We start from the raw sequence: 18,410 nt of genomic DNA on the forward strand, positions 1-18,410 counted from the left end.
TAAGATTGTGAATCTTCATCTACTGAAGTGGCTGGGAAATATATATATATATATATATATATATATATATATATATATATATATATATATATATTCATCATTTCACATATAAACTTACTTTTAGTTCTTGAACTACGTGGAAAGTTATTGTTCATCGTATTGTTTTTTGAATAGTAAAAATCTTTACATTGATTAACAGTTTCCACCAAAGAATGAGTTGAGTTAGATGATTTCAATGATTGTTTCTCTTTTTTTCTTCGTCTTTCACAAGGATCATTTGATTTGATTGATGGTGTGTCAACAGATCGACTGTTTCTAGCCATAAAATTTACATGACGTGTCCTGGTACGTTCTTTTCTTTCTAAGCGTAAACGACTAGGAATTAGACCGATTGGACCAGTTGGTTCATTGATTTCTGGGTCGAATCTCCGAGCCTAGTAAGTAATTATTTTTTTTAGAAAAAAGAGATAACTGAAATGTATATCACGGTGGTATTGCACAACACACCTGAAGTTATAAACTAAATATTCCAAAGAATCAGTACACTTTTTCTACTTAAACCAACTTCTATTATTACTAATCTGTGTGGAAATTATCATTATAACCAAGTTATTTACAAAGGTTGGAGGCTGTTGAGTTGTTGTTTCACTTCAACACTTAATAAAAAGAAAAAACTATATATCTTATCCTGATCAATAAAGAGAAGAATTAGTTGAAATAATATTTACTTATGGAACAAGTTAACAATTTTAATACCAATCTAAACTATCATTACTACTCAGCAATCTGTTTATTAAAAAAAAAATTAAACAAACTGATAGCATTTTTCATATGAATATGATAAATGAGGTTGAAGGAAAACTTAAGTCATAATAATATTGGTAATAACGATCACAGATTCAACATGTTTATTTTGTATAAAAAAAGATGCACAAGTTGAGTTTTACATTCACACAATAATTAGTTATTTTACATAAACATTTTTTCATTGTATACTTGTTTAAATTTATAATTTGTGGTACAGTCTGTTTTTACATTTCAAGTGTACAATTTCAAGATCTATAAGTTGAAAACAATCAAAAACTTGTTTCGGTTTTTGCTGCTTGTGATTTATCAAATGTTTGATATATACTGTAATGGAGGATGAAGGATTTATTATAAGTGACGTAAATAGCATAATAAATATAACTTTTCTTTTGATGTTATACATGAAAAAAATATGTTAATCAAAGAACCGCTCTAAACCATAGCGAGTAACAGGATTAAAATAAAAAAAGATAGAAAGAATATGAGTTTATTCAAAGTTATATATTTTGTGTGAAAGCATCTCTAAATTAAATCCATTTGATATTGTTTGCTTGAATCTTCCCATTAATCTTTAGGACTGCAATTGATCAGTCTCTTATTGGCATATGTGTATACTGTACGGATTGCCCCGACATTGTCTTAAGTTAAAAGCGTTATAAGCAAAGATGGATGGTGACTAGCATTGGAATCCAGGACGCATGTTTCGTACTATTTGAGACTCGTCAGCCAGATGTACCTGCATCCTAGGGTTGATTTTCACTCAGTGACTCGAACCCAGTACTGTTCGCTTCAAATGCCATCATTTGTAACCTAAGGTAACAACAAGGCAATCCGCACAGGATGCACATATGCCAATAAGAGACGGATAATTTGCAGTCTTGAAAATCAATGGCAAGATTCAAACAAACAATACTAAGTGAATTTAAACTTCACTCCATTGAAAAAGCAAGTGGCTATCAGGACTCAGTATCTAAGTGGGTAACTCGATGGGGTACGAAACGCGCGTCCTGGATTTCACTGCTAACCACCATTGATCTTTGCTTATAGGCTATAAACTGGTTGAGAACATTCAATATAACACACGTTTATATTTTAGTACTACAATGCAACAACGTGACTCAATCTTCTTCATTCTACAGGTGTAAGTTCACCTAAGATAGTGGTGAAACACACACACATTTATTTAGACAACGGATATGAAATAAATGTAAATAATTTGTTGACGTAACTAGCTGACAAAAAACACAAACTTTATTCCGTTTAGCAGTGGCAATTGCTCTCAAATATTTCCAACCTGACCAATGTATACAGAATAAAAGTGTAATTAGCCTTTCACTCCTATGGTGACTGAATGTTTATTAAATGAACTTTATTACTTTTTTCAGCCGTGCTTGTGTTTTATTCTTATATTGATCGCTTACATAATCTCATTGATATTAAAAAATTAGTTGATTTTATTTCTTTTCTTGTTGAATGATCATGCAATCAGTTGTCACTTTCATTACTCTAACCTAACCTCTTTTATCTTAATTATGATTACTGATTACTATGATATCTGTTTAACTCTACATTGTTATTTTCTAAAATATAAATACACATCGGTCTTAACTATGTTTATACATACATTTTATAGCCATATTCTTCTTATTATTACAATTTTGGTTGCTGTTCGAACATTTATCTAAAATTTAAAAACTAAAGTATGCCAAACATTTGTTATTATTCATATTATTAACTGTAATTTTAGGTTGTCTGCAGATGATGAGAAACCGTGAAACAAACTGATGAATTCATTTTGTCCTGCAATCTTTGTCCATCCTGCTCTATTTAAACATATATATTTTCAGTATGGGGATTTGTCAAGATTGTAGTATGTTTACGGTTGAATTTACGAGTCGATTTAAACTAGACTACTATTGAAAACCTGGAAACACAGAACGGCCGTTTCGTCCTAGTATGGGACTACTTAGCGTTGCGGATCCACGATTCCACACGTGGAACTCGAACCCAAGAGCTTCGGTCTCGCACGCGAACACCTAACCTGTAGACCACTGAGCCGGCATCCAACGGTATCTGACTTTAATTGATCCATGAACTTTCATAACTCTTCATCCATAACTGTCTCACACCTATCATGGATTGAACTCCATCGGTCACGACGTCTCACCAGAACTCCAAGAGTCCCATCTTGAAGCTGGTCACTAGTGAGTACATGATTATTATCAATATGGGGATTTGTGGGGATTGTAGTACTTTCACAGTTGTTAATAAACTTACTCGATAGTTTCATTACTTCATTAAATATTTTCTATAGTTGATACAATAAATGTTATGTCCATTGAGTGTATGTGTTCTACATTACAATAAACGAAACATAAAATTACATCAATAAACTAGACAATCCAGATAAACAAAAAGAAATGCACTTACTTGCCACCATTCAGGATCAATTGTATTAATAACATGAACCAAATCACCTGACTTTAGAGTGAATACTTTTTTAGGTATAGTTTGGTGATGATTTTCTTTCATTGGGTCATAATCAACTTGACAGCGTAATAACAGTACATCAGGATATTTACTCAATTCATTAGCGTCACTCTCTTCATGTGTTCCTTCTTCGCCAGGTGCTTCATTCGTAAGTTGACGCCTTTGCTTCTGTTGACGATGTTTCTGCCGTTTTTTATCAATATGTTCTATGTTTTTTTGTTTCAGCTCATCTTTCTTCACTTCAGATTGCTTTTTATCTTGATAACTGGTGATAGGTGATCCTTTATCTTTACCGTCTATCCCTGTTCTATTGGCAGTTTTAGCTTTCAGTGAATGTAAGCATTTATAAGATAATTTATGACCAACTGCTTTAAGCTGACGACTGAAATGTTGCTCAAAACTAGCATATTCTATGTAAAATGTTTGCAAGAAATACCGTAAATTTATAAACGAATATATGTAAATGTCATTCACTAATCAAAAATAGTCTGAAAAACTATATAATAATAAGTATTGAATAAAAACCAAGGTGAATTCGAAAAGCAAAACTGATAATTAAAATGTACAAAATGATGGTCTCAAAAGGGTACACAGATAAACCGAGTTACACATTTTAGAAACTGTTGAAGTACAGTATTAACTTAAGCAAGATTAGTAATTTTGAGAATACATTACCGTGAAATACAGATTTTTCTTAGAAATGTTAGTTACAATTTTCCAAGTGGTCCATTATCTGTGATGTTTGATTTCTTTTCAACAAAACACTCCATCCAGAATCAAATCAGGAAGAACAGTGAGAAATTGAGTCATAATGTAGCATCTCATGGTACATAACAAGCTATTAGTTATCACCTATAATACCACATAATATTCATTAAACGAGATAGAGCTGTATGATTTTCATGACTTTTTTCTAGTTAACTACTGAAGGGGATGACAATTGTATTAGTAAACAAATTAATTACGCATTTGTGGAGACTGTAATCAATTTTAAGAGTTTTGGCATGATTAAAAATGTTCTAAATATTGATTGCTTCTTGACAAAGGCAATTATTATAGAGGAATAAACAGAGAAAAGAATGCTGTACCCTAGAAGCAATGACTGAAGAACTACTATTCACCAGATGGATAATATCACTATCTCTAACATAGATGTAACTTAAGGACAAGTATATCAATTTGTACTTGACAAATGAGCTACCATTGCTGCCATTATTATCATTCAGCATAGGACAAACACTAAAAATCAAAGTATAATATATCTCTTTACTCAATCTAATGGATGTAAGAAGCATACAACCAGGAATACATACAAAGCTCTATTTATGACTCATCAACTAGATGTACATCCGTTCCGCTTCTCAAATCCTCACTTAGACTAAAACCAAGTAGATATCGGTTGCAATCTAAGATCTGCTAAATCACAACAGCAAATACTTATTCAACTCGTTATATATCATTACAGTTCACCTTTTATATCTTACTAAAATCAAAGCATTAATGTTAGCAATTCACCGGTGAACTAACGACGCCCAACTTGATAACTGGCTTTCATCACCAACTGACATCAGTCAGAAAAGTCTTATAGACAATGCAGCATTAAGAAGCTGTTTCAATCTTATTTGAAACTTATCAACAGTATCCATCCATCATTCGACATTTGGATGAAGTAAAGAAAAATATGTGACAAAATAGATCACTTGTTTTCCTTATTTTCAATGGTTATATTAGTGATATCAGTTCATGCTAGTAAAATATTTTTGAATTGAATGAATCTTTACAAAACCTTATATGAATTGTCTGAATTTAATCAATCCGTGAACACAAAACTTCAAGTCAGACAGAAAATCATAAGACAATATTTACTACACTTGTAAATTAAAATTGGATTCTTGTTTCGTATTTATTCAGTTCATAGGCAAATCAAGTTTTTTTTATCAATTCTAGTTGGTATATACATATTATGAAAAATAATTTCTCTAAAGAATTCAGTAGAAAATTTTGATCTGATTAATATTAATAAATTTTATGCCTCCTTTTGCTGTATCGAAATTTGCATTTTCGCAGACAAGATGAATGCTTGATGGGACTGAATGATGATTAACGTCAGATCAAAAAATATATTTCCCTCTTCTGCACTTATCATCCTGAAAGTTGGCATATATACCATTCTTATTAATATCAGTAGTGATATTATTATTAGTATCAACATCAAAAAGCATTATCGGTGATCACATCATACTGATTTTATGAACAAATAATATGAGAAGACAGTGATTAGAATAAACAAATAAGTACATAACTATACAAAATTAAATAATAGATACGAAAAGACTACTGCCCCATTAATGCATTACCATATGGTCTAAAGTGACAAAACAGACGAGATGTAAATAGAACTACGATCTAGTTATTATTTGCATATGCATGTATACAAAGCAGCTATTTTAAAATGCCTCGTTAAGTCTTACAAAAGTATCGTCTTAAAAAGTAGTTTGATTCGGAAAGCTAACCGATAAGAATGATTTGTCTGCTTCGATAATTAATGGTCAGTATTATCATTAAAGAGTCCGATATGACACAACACATTGAGTGTAAGAGGAACTTGACATTATTTGATGTGTTTTATTATAACAAAGTTATATTGACTGCTACTGAATTTCTCAGTCAAATAAATCGATCATTAATCAAGCGAATGAATTCAGCCGACTTAGGGAAGATATATTAGACAACTTAGGCATATATTTAAGTCATTAAATAGTAATTAATATCATGCTACCTAGCTTTTTGAGCTTATAGAACTTCACTGATCAGCTTTATAATGAAGTCATTTGGGTAAGTGAGGTTTTCTAGAGATCTTTTAATACTAACCAATCATTGTTAATAATCAATGGTTTATTCAACTATGCTCAGAAAGTCTCACAATCCAATGGTTCAAATAATCGATTGTAGCAATGAATATATGATAATAATAATGTCTATGCGTAAATCAAATTTCTAAATATTCTTATATTTTATCCATAATCTGATGAGTAAGTTACGTAACTGGTTTACTAAGTGCTGGTTAATGTCTTTCAAAAAACTAACTATTCACTTGTGTAAGATTAATTTATGAAAATTCTACGATAATAATATTTCCCCTCACTAAACGATTAGATTATACATGCCTGAGAAAAAAACGATGTGATACAGTGTCTTCATCATATTCTGCAAACATTGTTTTCGATTTTTTGTTTAAATTTCTGAAGGTGATTTTTTGAACAAGAATTCACAAAGTGTAAACATTTCTTATGTCAAATCTGAGTAAACTCTGCTTAATAAGCCTAAAATAGCTGAACTTGTACTGTGATATAAAGTAACCTTACCTTCAGGACTATAGACTAGAAGAAGATCGACACGATCACGCGCATCTCGTAAAGCTGCAGCCGCTTTCTCATGCCCATACTTAGCGACATCTATGCCATTAACCTGAGGTAAATATGAATAAAACAAAAGATGACATCATCTTTGAGAATAACCAATTCTAATCATAACTATTATTATCACTTTACTCAGCACGTGCTTGATTACTGTGCAAAGTGTCCAATATTGTAATAAATTTCGGCCTTAAATGCATTTAACTGGTAGATAATCAAAAAGTGTTCAAAAATGTTTTAAACAATGATTATTTCCCATCCAAATTCTTCCTCAAGTGTTAACGACTAGTATTTTTACTGGATGATATCTCATAGGACTCCATAATATATTTGATATATGAATTGTGCAGTAACCCCTAGTTGATTTTCTGAAAGAAAGGTGAAGAATAAAATATACCAACCAATATGGTGATTCTTCGCGAAAGTCATAGTTTTTATATTTTTTTATATTTGTAAAAATGTTACGAAAGCACGTAATTGTACGCAATTATGATGTAGAATTAATTGACTAAAACGAATATAAAACTGAAAAATTGTAAGTATGGGGGTTGTGGAAATTGTTGAACTTCATTGAAATCATGAACCGATCAATGTTAGACTACCACTGAAATCACTGGGCGGCCATTTTGTCCCAGTAAGAGACTCCTCAGCAGTGAGCACCCACGATCTTGCAGGCAAGACTCAAACCCATGACTTTCGGTTTCGCGCAAACGCTTTTACTTATAAAACGTCATCGGGAATTTAGTAGTCATGAAATTTGAGGAGACCTTCAATTTATATCAAGAGATGAGTAAATATAAGTACGTGTAGACAGCAGTAATGTGAGTACAAATAACTACAACTATCAACTTAATTGGCACTATTAAAACATAGGATAAATTTACAATTCTAGTTATATTCATATAAACCTATGGCCAATATTGATTAAACTAACCCGATCTGCCTAGATGAGTTATAAGAATCATAACACAGACTTGTCAAGTGGTTTGTAAACAATCTAGAATGCGCCTTGCAACTGAATGGCTTATACACTTTCCACTCTTGTCTATTTAGGTTTTTATGTCATGTTTAAACTTCTTTAAACTTGGTTAAGAACAACTTGTTCATCACTGTAATGGAAAATTTATCAACTATCCAACTTATTAATGTATTATTCAGTGATGAACGTAAATTATGTTTGTTGTAGAATACAGAATTCTGAACGTAAACTCAGGGGAGATCACACTTTATGAATCCAATAACCAAACTGATCTATAAGAGACGTCATTGAAGGAATATACCACTAATAATATGCTTGTTATTCATTTAGCCACAATAATTATTACCATATTTGTATTTTAGGTTATACGGCACACAGGAAGTGTTGGATCTAACTGTATCGATAAAAAATGTTGGATTACATATATTTGGCCGTCAATTATTGAAACTACTGAGCAACAAACCTATAACACATAGTAACAGTGTTTATATACAGCATTTGTAGATAAACACTATCAAAATTATTGCTGATGGTCTTCGTATCACGGAAACATGTTATATCAGTGTCATCAAATGAAAACAGTTCGACGAAGAAATTTTTCTTCTCGACAATGTTATTTGGTGAATCTGTAGTAGTTTTAAGCAGTGTATGCAATCTCTTACCCAACCACTGCTTGAACATCTTTAGTTTTTCATTATTCTCAACTGTTTGTTATCGTCATCTCTTTCTTTCACTTTCCTTTGTATTCGTCGAGTGAAAAATCATCTCTCACGCTTCTGTTTTCATCTGATTATTTTTCTTCAACCTGTCGCTCACTACTCAAGTTACTCATGACACAAAAAATTTCTAAACACCATATTGTGCAATCACTTTCTAATGTTTAACAGACCATTATCTTTATTAAATTAACATAAATATAATTGTACATCTTCAATGGATGATAATAATAGAAGGAAAGTTTTCCTTATTAGATTGTCTTGTTTTCCATCTCAAGAAATACAATAGGTTTATTTTACTGCATTACCATGTATTTAGTAGAACGAACTATGTGTAACTATTAAAAACAGTAGGTATACAGAGAATCTAACAAAAAATCAATAAAATTCATTTTTCTGATTAACAACTGTTCAATTTAGTCAACCTGAAGAAAAAAACAATTCAACCAAAAACATTATGTCACTTATGACGATGAGTAAAGTAAACACCCTTCCCTATAGTAAGAAAAAGAGAAGTAGAAGATACGTTTCTCCAAGTTTCCATACGGAGAAAAATATTTTGTATTTATCAGTAGTCAGTTTTTCTTCTGCTTTCCATGATGTTTTAGATACATTTAATAAAAAAGATTTTATCTTGAAAAATGAAGACTTATCTAGTGGATGTCATTTTAAATCAAAGGAAATTTATCATCACATGTCAAGACATTCAATCATGTAAGACGATTGGTGAAGATAGAGAGAAACTTTAGAAATTCAATTCCCTGTTGTTTTTCATAGTTTTATGTCTCTCATCAGTAAACTAAATCTAGGATGTTTAAGAAAACCGTTGTTTTGCAAGAAAATCATTTACGACAGTTGTTATTAATAAATTATTCTAATAATTGGAACTAACTGCCAGAACACAAACACTGTTCGGTAGAACGTGTTTAATTACAGAGAATAGACATGATCGTACCGTTTATAATTAAGTAAGTAACAAATTTAAGATTAAAATTTCATACATCACTGAAGAAAATATGTATTTTTCATCTCTTCTGTTGAATAAGATGTAGCATAAGTTTAAAATGAAGATAGTTATCATATGGTACACTTTTAAACGATATTTCAGCAAACCATAACATGACTTTAATCCCGTTTAAAAAATAATCTAAATTCGACAGCTGAACTCAATTTCACAACAGAAACATTTTTTACCAAACGATATTGTAACAGTTCTAAACTCACTAATATACAGTATAAAGTGCACAAACGTCTTTTTCCTAGGTAGCTTTCAACGTGTAAATCTTGATATTTTTAAGTAAACATATAAGTAGGATGATAACTTTCATTTCAAATTATTGTATAATATTAAATAATTAAGTGAATTCGTTAACTTTATGCAAATTTCAATCTAAACGTGAGAGAAAGCGCTACTTGTTGAATACATTATAGCTCTACAACGATTTTGAAGTGTTTTTTATTTACAGGAATTAAAACCGTAGATTTTAGGATAAGTGTAAACTAAATATGAAAATGAAAATAAATATTAAACCAAGTAACTACACCGAGTTAAAGATGAGATGAATCGCTTTTTCACTGACAGTAACTAAGATAATGATAGATATAAAGAATAAATGATTCAGTCAATTAGCTAAATAAAAAAGGAAGAAATATTCGTGTTTAAATTAATTTGATTCCCAATTCAAAGCATCAGTACAAATATGGAGATTCTTAGTGTTTATCGATATGCTTATAAATTCGGTGTTTTGTATCCCTAATAAAACTACTTTTAATGAAGTAGGTGAGATCGGAAACCCGTTCAATTACCCATCTGTCTAACTTCGTTTAGGTAAAGTACGTTATCATTATTTATAACACAAAGTGTGGCTAAATGTGACTTATCTAAGGCTGCATATGATAAATGATATCGGCGAACTTAATAAAAGTTGAGAAAAGACAATAATATAATCTTATTGAATATTCCTCTTCTACAATAACTCGACAGATGTTATTATACAATCACGCTTACTATCATTACTAGACAGATGTTTAAGAAAACTGGGTTCTTAAAATAATAAACATATGGAACGAAAGAAACTGGGTTTGATTCTCATAGAGAACATCAACCCTGAGGTGTAGGTATATCTAGCTGATGAGCTTCGAATACAAAAAACGCGCGTCCTGGACTTTGCTGATGGCGACTATCAAAACTCTATCTAAAAGCACTTCCACATTCTTCGTAATCACATATTATGAAGGATAATTCAACAGATATACTAATATGTGTGAATTGACCTTTTTATGTCAAAAGTCCTCAAAACAAAATAAAATAACATTCATCACATTGATGAACATTAGTTGACAAAACTAAATTTTGCTTGTATTATGGCAATTACAAATAAATAATTAACTCGTAAAAAACTAATAAAGTTAAATCAGCCAATGAGTACAAACTAAAGAGATGAAAAAGGAAAATAAATAAACATATCGTTTTAGAATAAAAAAAGTATTTAAGCTTTCTTTTCTTTCATTCGTTGATTTTTAAAACATACCACTGAAAGAGATAGAAATATCGATATTTATTCTAAACACATACTTATGACATTCAAATCAAAAGTGATGATAAACAATTGCATTCAACAGGAAAGAAGTATTTTATATCTGTTATTTACTTTAAAAAAAGTAACACACCCAAGAAAATACACTGCTACTGTTTCGATTTTACTGTATATAATGTAAGAAATTTTTTGAGACATTGGTCATTTTAAATAATGGTTAACCTAACGGTTTGTTGTAGGTGAAAATATTTCTCATAGGTTGACTGATTTGGTAGTCTGTACCATCGACTGACTTTAGATAGAGACTGAAAAACAGATGCATAGGATAGCTATTGCGTTCAAGTATTTGAACATCCACGGTTCTATTGAAGACAGAACACAGAACCTTCAAATGTCATGGCGTGAAAACGACCTTCAAATCACTTACTTAGCATTCAATGGTTTATATTTTTAGTCACAATGAATCTACGACACTGTATATCCACCTTTCGATTCCATTGGTTAGTTTGGCTCATTAAAAGTTAAGTGTCGCTACAGTGTCTTTTTATTGAATAACGGTTTGTGACTCCTGTCAATCCTCGTACGAAATCATGAGATATAATGAAAATCAAGTCACACTAATAAGTTAACTGATTGAACTGTAATAAAGAGCTTCAATCGAAAAAGTGTACAATATAAGGAATTGAAGCTGATTCTATAGACAGAAATATACGACTAGATAAGTGACCTGATATATGGAATATACATATATTTTAATAACAGGTCGCAGATAAACAAATTTATGGATTCCTATTACTTCGTTAATCAATTAAATTACAACAACAAATATAACTTTCTTTCAAAATACTATAAATTTATCTCATTTCAAAGTTTGTATCAATTTACCGGAGTGAAGTTAGGCTGATTATGATTTTATATGACATGTCCGGGTGAAATCAGATCTTTCACTGTTATTGTGATAAGACCAAACAGTAACTTGATGGGATTAGCTTACGCACAAGTTTTTAGAATAAAGATGTTTTTTTCAGAAAATTTGGAAAGAATCTAGAAATGTATTTGAAATTGATATGTTAATTAGTAAATAGACTAGTTTCCATTATAGTTTTATAGTGAACAAATTCACATTCTAAAAGCTATATATTGCCATTTTCTCAACGTCAAGTATATATTTTAATGCCTTACACCCAAAAAATCTACAGTTAACCAGTCATTACTGAGTAATCAGGGTTGGAATACGGAACAGAATACCAATTCCTCAAGGTTATAGGTACACCTCGCTGATGAGTTACAACTCGCACGACATATAGGTGTATAGTTTCTTGCAGACTGCCCCCAACTGTCTAACACAAAAAATTTTTATGTGGCAATATGATAATATTTTATTAATGTTTGGTATCACATAAAGAAATGCTTGATTTTAAATAAATTTTGTATATGAGGTATATGAATTTTTTTTCAATTCAAGGCTTAAAAATGTTATCCACTTTTGTATTTTTATAACTATATCTAATCGTTCTATATAATATTTAGAAATGTGGGTTATTGCATTTCAACTCAGCTGCTTAAATGTATCGTGCTCGGTAAAAAAACTTCAAATTACTTGTTCTTATTTAATAAGGATGTGTTAGAATGCAATAATAAATATTTCTTGTATGAAACAGCTGATCATTTTTCCTCGGATTCAGTAATGAAGGTTATTTTTAACTCTATTCTTTTTTTTAAAATTTGAGTAGTTCAGTTTAATATTATCTGTTTTAGTAATTTAAGCATACACAGAAGAAGTATAGTGTACAGAAAAGCATTATGTCAGTCATAATACAATAAATTGAAAAGGAAATGTTTCAATAAAATATTTTCAGAAGAAAATTTGTTCAATCATGAGTGAATGTTTTATAATTGAAATTTCGTTTGTTCTAGATAATTGAATTATATTGTACTTTTGTTATGTTTTTTAAATTAAATGAACACTTATTTAGATGATTATTTTCATCAATTTACACTTTCTTTTTTTTAAAATTCATAAAACTTACTGTTAACAATCGATCACCAACCAATATCCTTTTTGATAAACCAGCCGGTTTATCAGGTTGTATATGAGAAATAAATGTTGCTTCTGAACCATCACCACCAACAATATTTAAACCAAGGTTTCTTCCACTATTTGATGAGTAACCACGTTGAATTATATCAGAATTATCCGTTTGATTTCGACTCATAGAATTAATTCGTTTACGACCACTTCGATACAATGTAACTAGACGAGCATTTGGCCATTCATTAAGTAAGTTGGACACTGAAGCAGCTGCTGCATAATCAACTGACGGATTACAAAAAGATAAATGAAAATCATATAAAATGCAAAGAAAACTGTAGTGATCCATCGTGTGGAATAGAAAAGTCATTCCCAATATATAGTTATTATTGATTTATATTTCCGGAGCAAAAAATGATGTACCTTTCAGAAGTACAAGTAAACATTCTCAAAACTCATCCACTTATAAGCCTATCTACAGTTGTCCACTCTAATAGAGGGTTATAACGAAGTGTTGTAATCGTTTAATTCCTTATTCATTGTCATCAATCACATCTGTGGGGAAATAATTTTAGCCTTCAGTGTGTTGTCACTTATCAAACACTAGTAAATACAACATATAGGGTCTTCTTAGTCCTTCATACAACTCTGAATTGTTGTAAATGATGACCCCTCAGTTGAGTAATAACCATTCTTATGATACCAAAGTGCTAGTTTAAGGATAGTAAAATATTTACTATATGATGGTGTATATCTTGTTCTACATGTTGGTATTAATCTAAATTATTCAACTAGATTGTACAACTTGATCGTAAAGCAAAGTGCGAATTCACGTATACAACTCATTTTCGATTACCTAAAATTTACTGAAATCAACAGTTTAGGACTCGAAATGGAGTTGAGTTATCTAAAATTTAAACAAGGCAACTATTACACACTGTTTTATTTTTGAATGCACTTGTAGAAAAATGATTCAAAACATCAACAAACATAGCAAAAGAATCCAGTTAACCTGTTCCAAATATATTTAGTCAAATAGAACAATGAATTGTCTCAATTTCTATAAGCCAAGATTGACATCAGTCTCACAAATCAAGTTACTTAAATGTAACTACTCACATACATTATGGATGAAAACAAAAAAAAGGTCAAAATAGTGGACACTCACAAAACATTTAAAGGTCTTTTAACACAATTAAATTTCATGAATCGGAAAAATGGGTAAAACAATAACTGACAATTTTTACTCACTTATACCAACCATTCTATTTTCTAGTAATTCTTGACCAGTTGAACCAAAGCATGGATTATTTGTTGTTGTGACGGTTTTAGTCAGTTGTGATTTATGGTACTTTTCATTTGATAAATCTGGTGAAGAACGATATCGTTCATTAGGTATTACAGATGATGAATGGACTTTTTTTGTAGTCCCAGATTGACGGCGATGATGAGTATGATTTTGATCGTTATGACATAAATTACGATCTTGTTTTGATTGTGAAAGTACAGAAGATGATTGTTGATATTTATTTTGTTCTTGTTGTTTACTTATATCAGACTCCACTGGATGACCGGATGATGATTCATCATGATAAGAACTATGTACAGATGGTTCTGAAAGTGGAGATGTATGAGATGAAGTGGAAGGAGAAGAAGAAGCTGATCGACGAATTGACGATAAAGATACTGATGATGAACGTGATTTAGCATAACATGTAGGTCCAACGTCATTATCCTCATAACTATTTTTACCACTGAAATCATTGTTACAAATAATTCCATCTTGATCATTAATTGCACTTGATTCAGTCTTTATTTCTATGAAAAGAAAAGAGAAACAAAGATGAAAAATGAGATTAAAGAAACCAATTTTCATCAAAAGGTTTATATATCGTAGCCCAAACATAATGAAATTTAGATTTGTTTATTAAGTAAAGGAAATGGAAGGTAAAACAACTGGGTGTAACGAAACATTTCCTAAACATAAATACCAATTACTAAGTATACTTGAAAATTGTAAGAACTTAATATATTCACAGTAGACATACTAAACAGATTAGACAAGTAAAATAACACACTTATCTAAACTTGATGATATATCTATTACTTTAAGTGACCCTATTAATAAGATTGATTGAAACAATCAAGTATTTTTAATATCACATAACTATTTATTATCTAGGCTTTAGCTTCAAAACGTAGAGTAGTTTTATCCATTTTACGATATAAAAAAGACAGTCAACATCAGAAATGGTTAAGGATTTCATGGTGCAATTGTTTTAGTAATTATATTATGAGAATATATATGAATTTGTTTACCATGATTTTATGAACACAGGTCTTGTTGATAAATGAAAACATTTTTTTCAAATTAATAAATGATCAGTATGATTTAAATAATCTGTCGTGTAATTAAACTGAATGAATGGATTTATATGTGTGATGAAAATGTAAATAAAACATTTGAAACACTTAGGATAATGTTATGTAATAATTTTTTTTGAATACTACATATTTTCTGACCAATAAGAATAAATACTGTTTGATGAGAGATACTACTAACGCAAATTCTTTATAAATAGTTAATTTTATTATAAACACTCTAGGTATAATTTCGTTAGTTTACTAAAAAGAAATTTCAATTTCACTGGCTAGTTGTGTAATTTGTTAGAAAATATTATTCACTTAAATTTTATCTGGACAAATTAAATGAAATGATAATTTATTCGTAATTAAACAATTTGATTATTACAAGAAGGCTACCTAAAAATGTTTATTTTGTATGAGGAGAATGAGCTAACAACTTTGTTTCTGTCAGTGTTACATTGTAATCATGGGCTTGTTCGAAAAGACATGACATATAAATGCTTAACATGATGTGTTTGTCAGTTTTACTTGATATAATGAATGGTAACTGTTGGGATAAATTTATGGTCTAATATTATACACATTTATATTGTATAATTTTTAAGTGACTAAACTATATGTATTCATATTCCTCTTATTATAATCTCTGTTTTGACCAATAGACTATTATTATATCAATTACCACTATTAAGTTAGGCCCAGTATATTAATTACAGTCTCCCGTATTCACAGCCACTTTTGGGTAGATCTTGTACAAATGTTATTTTTTATTTTATGATGTGAGGTGGTCTGTTTGAGTTGTATAAAAACCCAGTATGTTTGAAATATATAATTCATATCGTGGAGGCTGAGATTTGTGTTGTGGACTCAACAGGCAGGGCTTGTCAGGAAGAAGGACCAATAAGGACTCTAAACTGTTCATGTGGGCTTATGCGTCATTAATCCGGTCGATCAGTTACTGTTCTCTAATTGGCAGTATCATTACGTTACATATTGATAAGGCAAAAAGCTAATGACCGTGAGTTTAGAAAACCGTACTTCCATAATGTTGCATAAAAAATTACAAATTAATAAAATTTTATTTTACTCTCATTCGGCCAACAGTTACGAATTGTTTCATTCAGATAAAAATATGCTCTCAATAAAGCAGTTGGATAAATGAGCATATGAACAATGAAAGCTATTCAACAAGGTGTTTGTATGAAGATCCCTGTAGAAATATTACGGTTTGGGAAGCGTTAAACTGACTTTTGTTATATTGCAACAAAGATATCTCAATCCATACTGCCCACCGTGTTACTTTTAAATTCTAGATTTCACTCTGTTTGCAATTGTAGGTGATCAGCATTAAATAGACCTTTTTTAAGTTGAGCAGAATAACTCTCAACTTTTCAGTAATTTACTCGAAAACAAAATATCTACGTTCATATTGATTCATGATAAAATTTAATTTTATTAAAAAACTATTAGCTACCATGATTCCTAACTTTACAGAAAATAAACATTTATTGATTTATCCCAACTTATTTATAAAGTTTAATAACAAGAAATGAATTTATGCCTGAAATGTGAAAAAGAAGTTTCCTACATGCAATTATTTGATTTCATCTTGTCAAACAATAAACATTATATATAGTAAACAACAAAACAAAAATCGTTTCATTTATGACACTATTATTTGTAAATTTGCAAAAGAAGAAAAAAAACTCTTTTCATCCATTTTAATTTTTACTGTTAATTAAAATCCCTAATTATATGTAAATAAGATCGATCGATTTTTCATTTTTGGGGAAATAGTTTTTGATTCTGTATGAACTTTTAAAAGTAGAACATAAAAGGAGAAATGAGGCGAAAAAATATCAAACCATATTTAGTAGCCTTAAGCGAATCAATTTTAACTCGGTCTATATATATATATATATATATATATATATATATATATAAAGAAAAGTTATGTACAAGAAAAAGTAATTTTATTCAATATAAATGGACAAAGTTTGGGAAATCACTAATGAATATGTAAATGAGTCAACAATTTAAGGGAAAGGACAACAGTAACTGTAACAGGAATATAAGACATAACATATCTCATTTGTTTTACCTGTAGTTCAATTAGATGAAGTTGTTAGTAATCTTAAAACTAATGTTAATTCAGTCATTAAAGTTCCATATGAAAACTGGTTGCTTAATATTTGTTATGATGTGAAACTGTTCACTAATTCGCAGTCATTATCTTAAACTCAGGATCATAAAGGCTCATGAAAATCATGCCCAACCGTTTGACAACGGTATGTGTTTCCAACTTTATTCAATTTGTAGTATAGCGAGATGATCAACCAGCAAAATTCATAACGGCTCTTCCACTCATAATATGTTTGATCATTAAGGGAATCGTAGCTTGGGACAGACAAAAATCCTCATACTAGGTACAAACATCTGTTCAGTGCTATCTAGTTTTTAGTTTCACGCTGAATATGGAACTTTATGACCAGAAACCATTACCAGGTTGAACTGATCTCTACAAAACTTCTATAATAAGTTAAAAAGTGTTGCGTTTCTAGTATATTCGTTTATACTGGTCAGTTTTACTTAGTTAAAATATCCACACTTTATTACCTTAGTTTATCCACTATTTAATAATAAATTGTACATATACCTCGATTAAAAGTTAACTACGATCCAAGATTTGCTACAACTTTGTGTAGGAATTCTTAAAAATTGTTATTTATCCTTTTTTGGAAATCGACAGAAAAACAAATCTATAATATTAAAATTGATTAATGCTTTGTTTGTATTTTTAATTCACTTCGTATGATTCTTATTCATAGATCATATTTATGAAATATTAGCGATTGCTTTAGGACACTGTAGTGTCTTCTTGCAAATTTCTAATCGACGATACGAAAATAAATACATTATTAATTTTGGATATTTGAGTAACTGAATATGAGAAATACTGATGACAAATTATAACATGGGACACCTAAAGGAAACTTCAATGTACATTTTCAGTAAGAAGACAGGAACATCGTTCATCTAACTGTAGTAAAAAATAAAACAAGTGTA

General features: G+C 30.1%; 1 protein-coding gene across 1 annotated transcript in view; it reads right to left on the bottom strand.

Annotated features, from left to right (window-relative positions):
- The window catches only part of Smp_170290 (neuronal differentiation protein), a gene marked incomplete at both ends in the record, with an annotated part of 74,354 nt that overhangs the window by 4,919 nt on the left and 51,025 nt on the right, over positions 1 to 18,410 (bottom strand). The window contains 5 exons of the mRNA XM_018794591.1: positions 119 to 434; positions 3,238 to 3,707; positions 6,663 to 6,765; positions 12,976 to 13,262; positions 14,229 to 14,795. Coding sequence (XP_018648989.1) covers positions 119 to 434; positions 3,238 to 3,707; positions 6,663 to 6,765; positions 12,976 to 13,262; positions 14,229 to 14,795 — 1,743 coding nt within the window. The remainder of the gene's footprint in view (positions 1 to 118; positions 435 to 3,237; positions 3,708 to 6,662; positions 6,766 to 12,975; positions 13,263 to 14,228; positions 14,796 to 18,410) is intronic.

Source organism: Schistosoma mansoni, chromosome 1 (assembly GCF_000237925.1).
Source record: "Schistosoma mansoni strain Puerto Rico chromosome 1, complete genome".
NCBI lineage: Eukaryota > Metazoa > Platyhelminthes > Trematoda > Strigeidida > Schistosomatidae > Schistosoma > Schistosoma mansoni.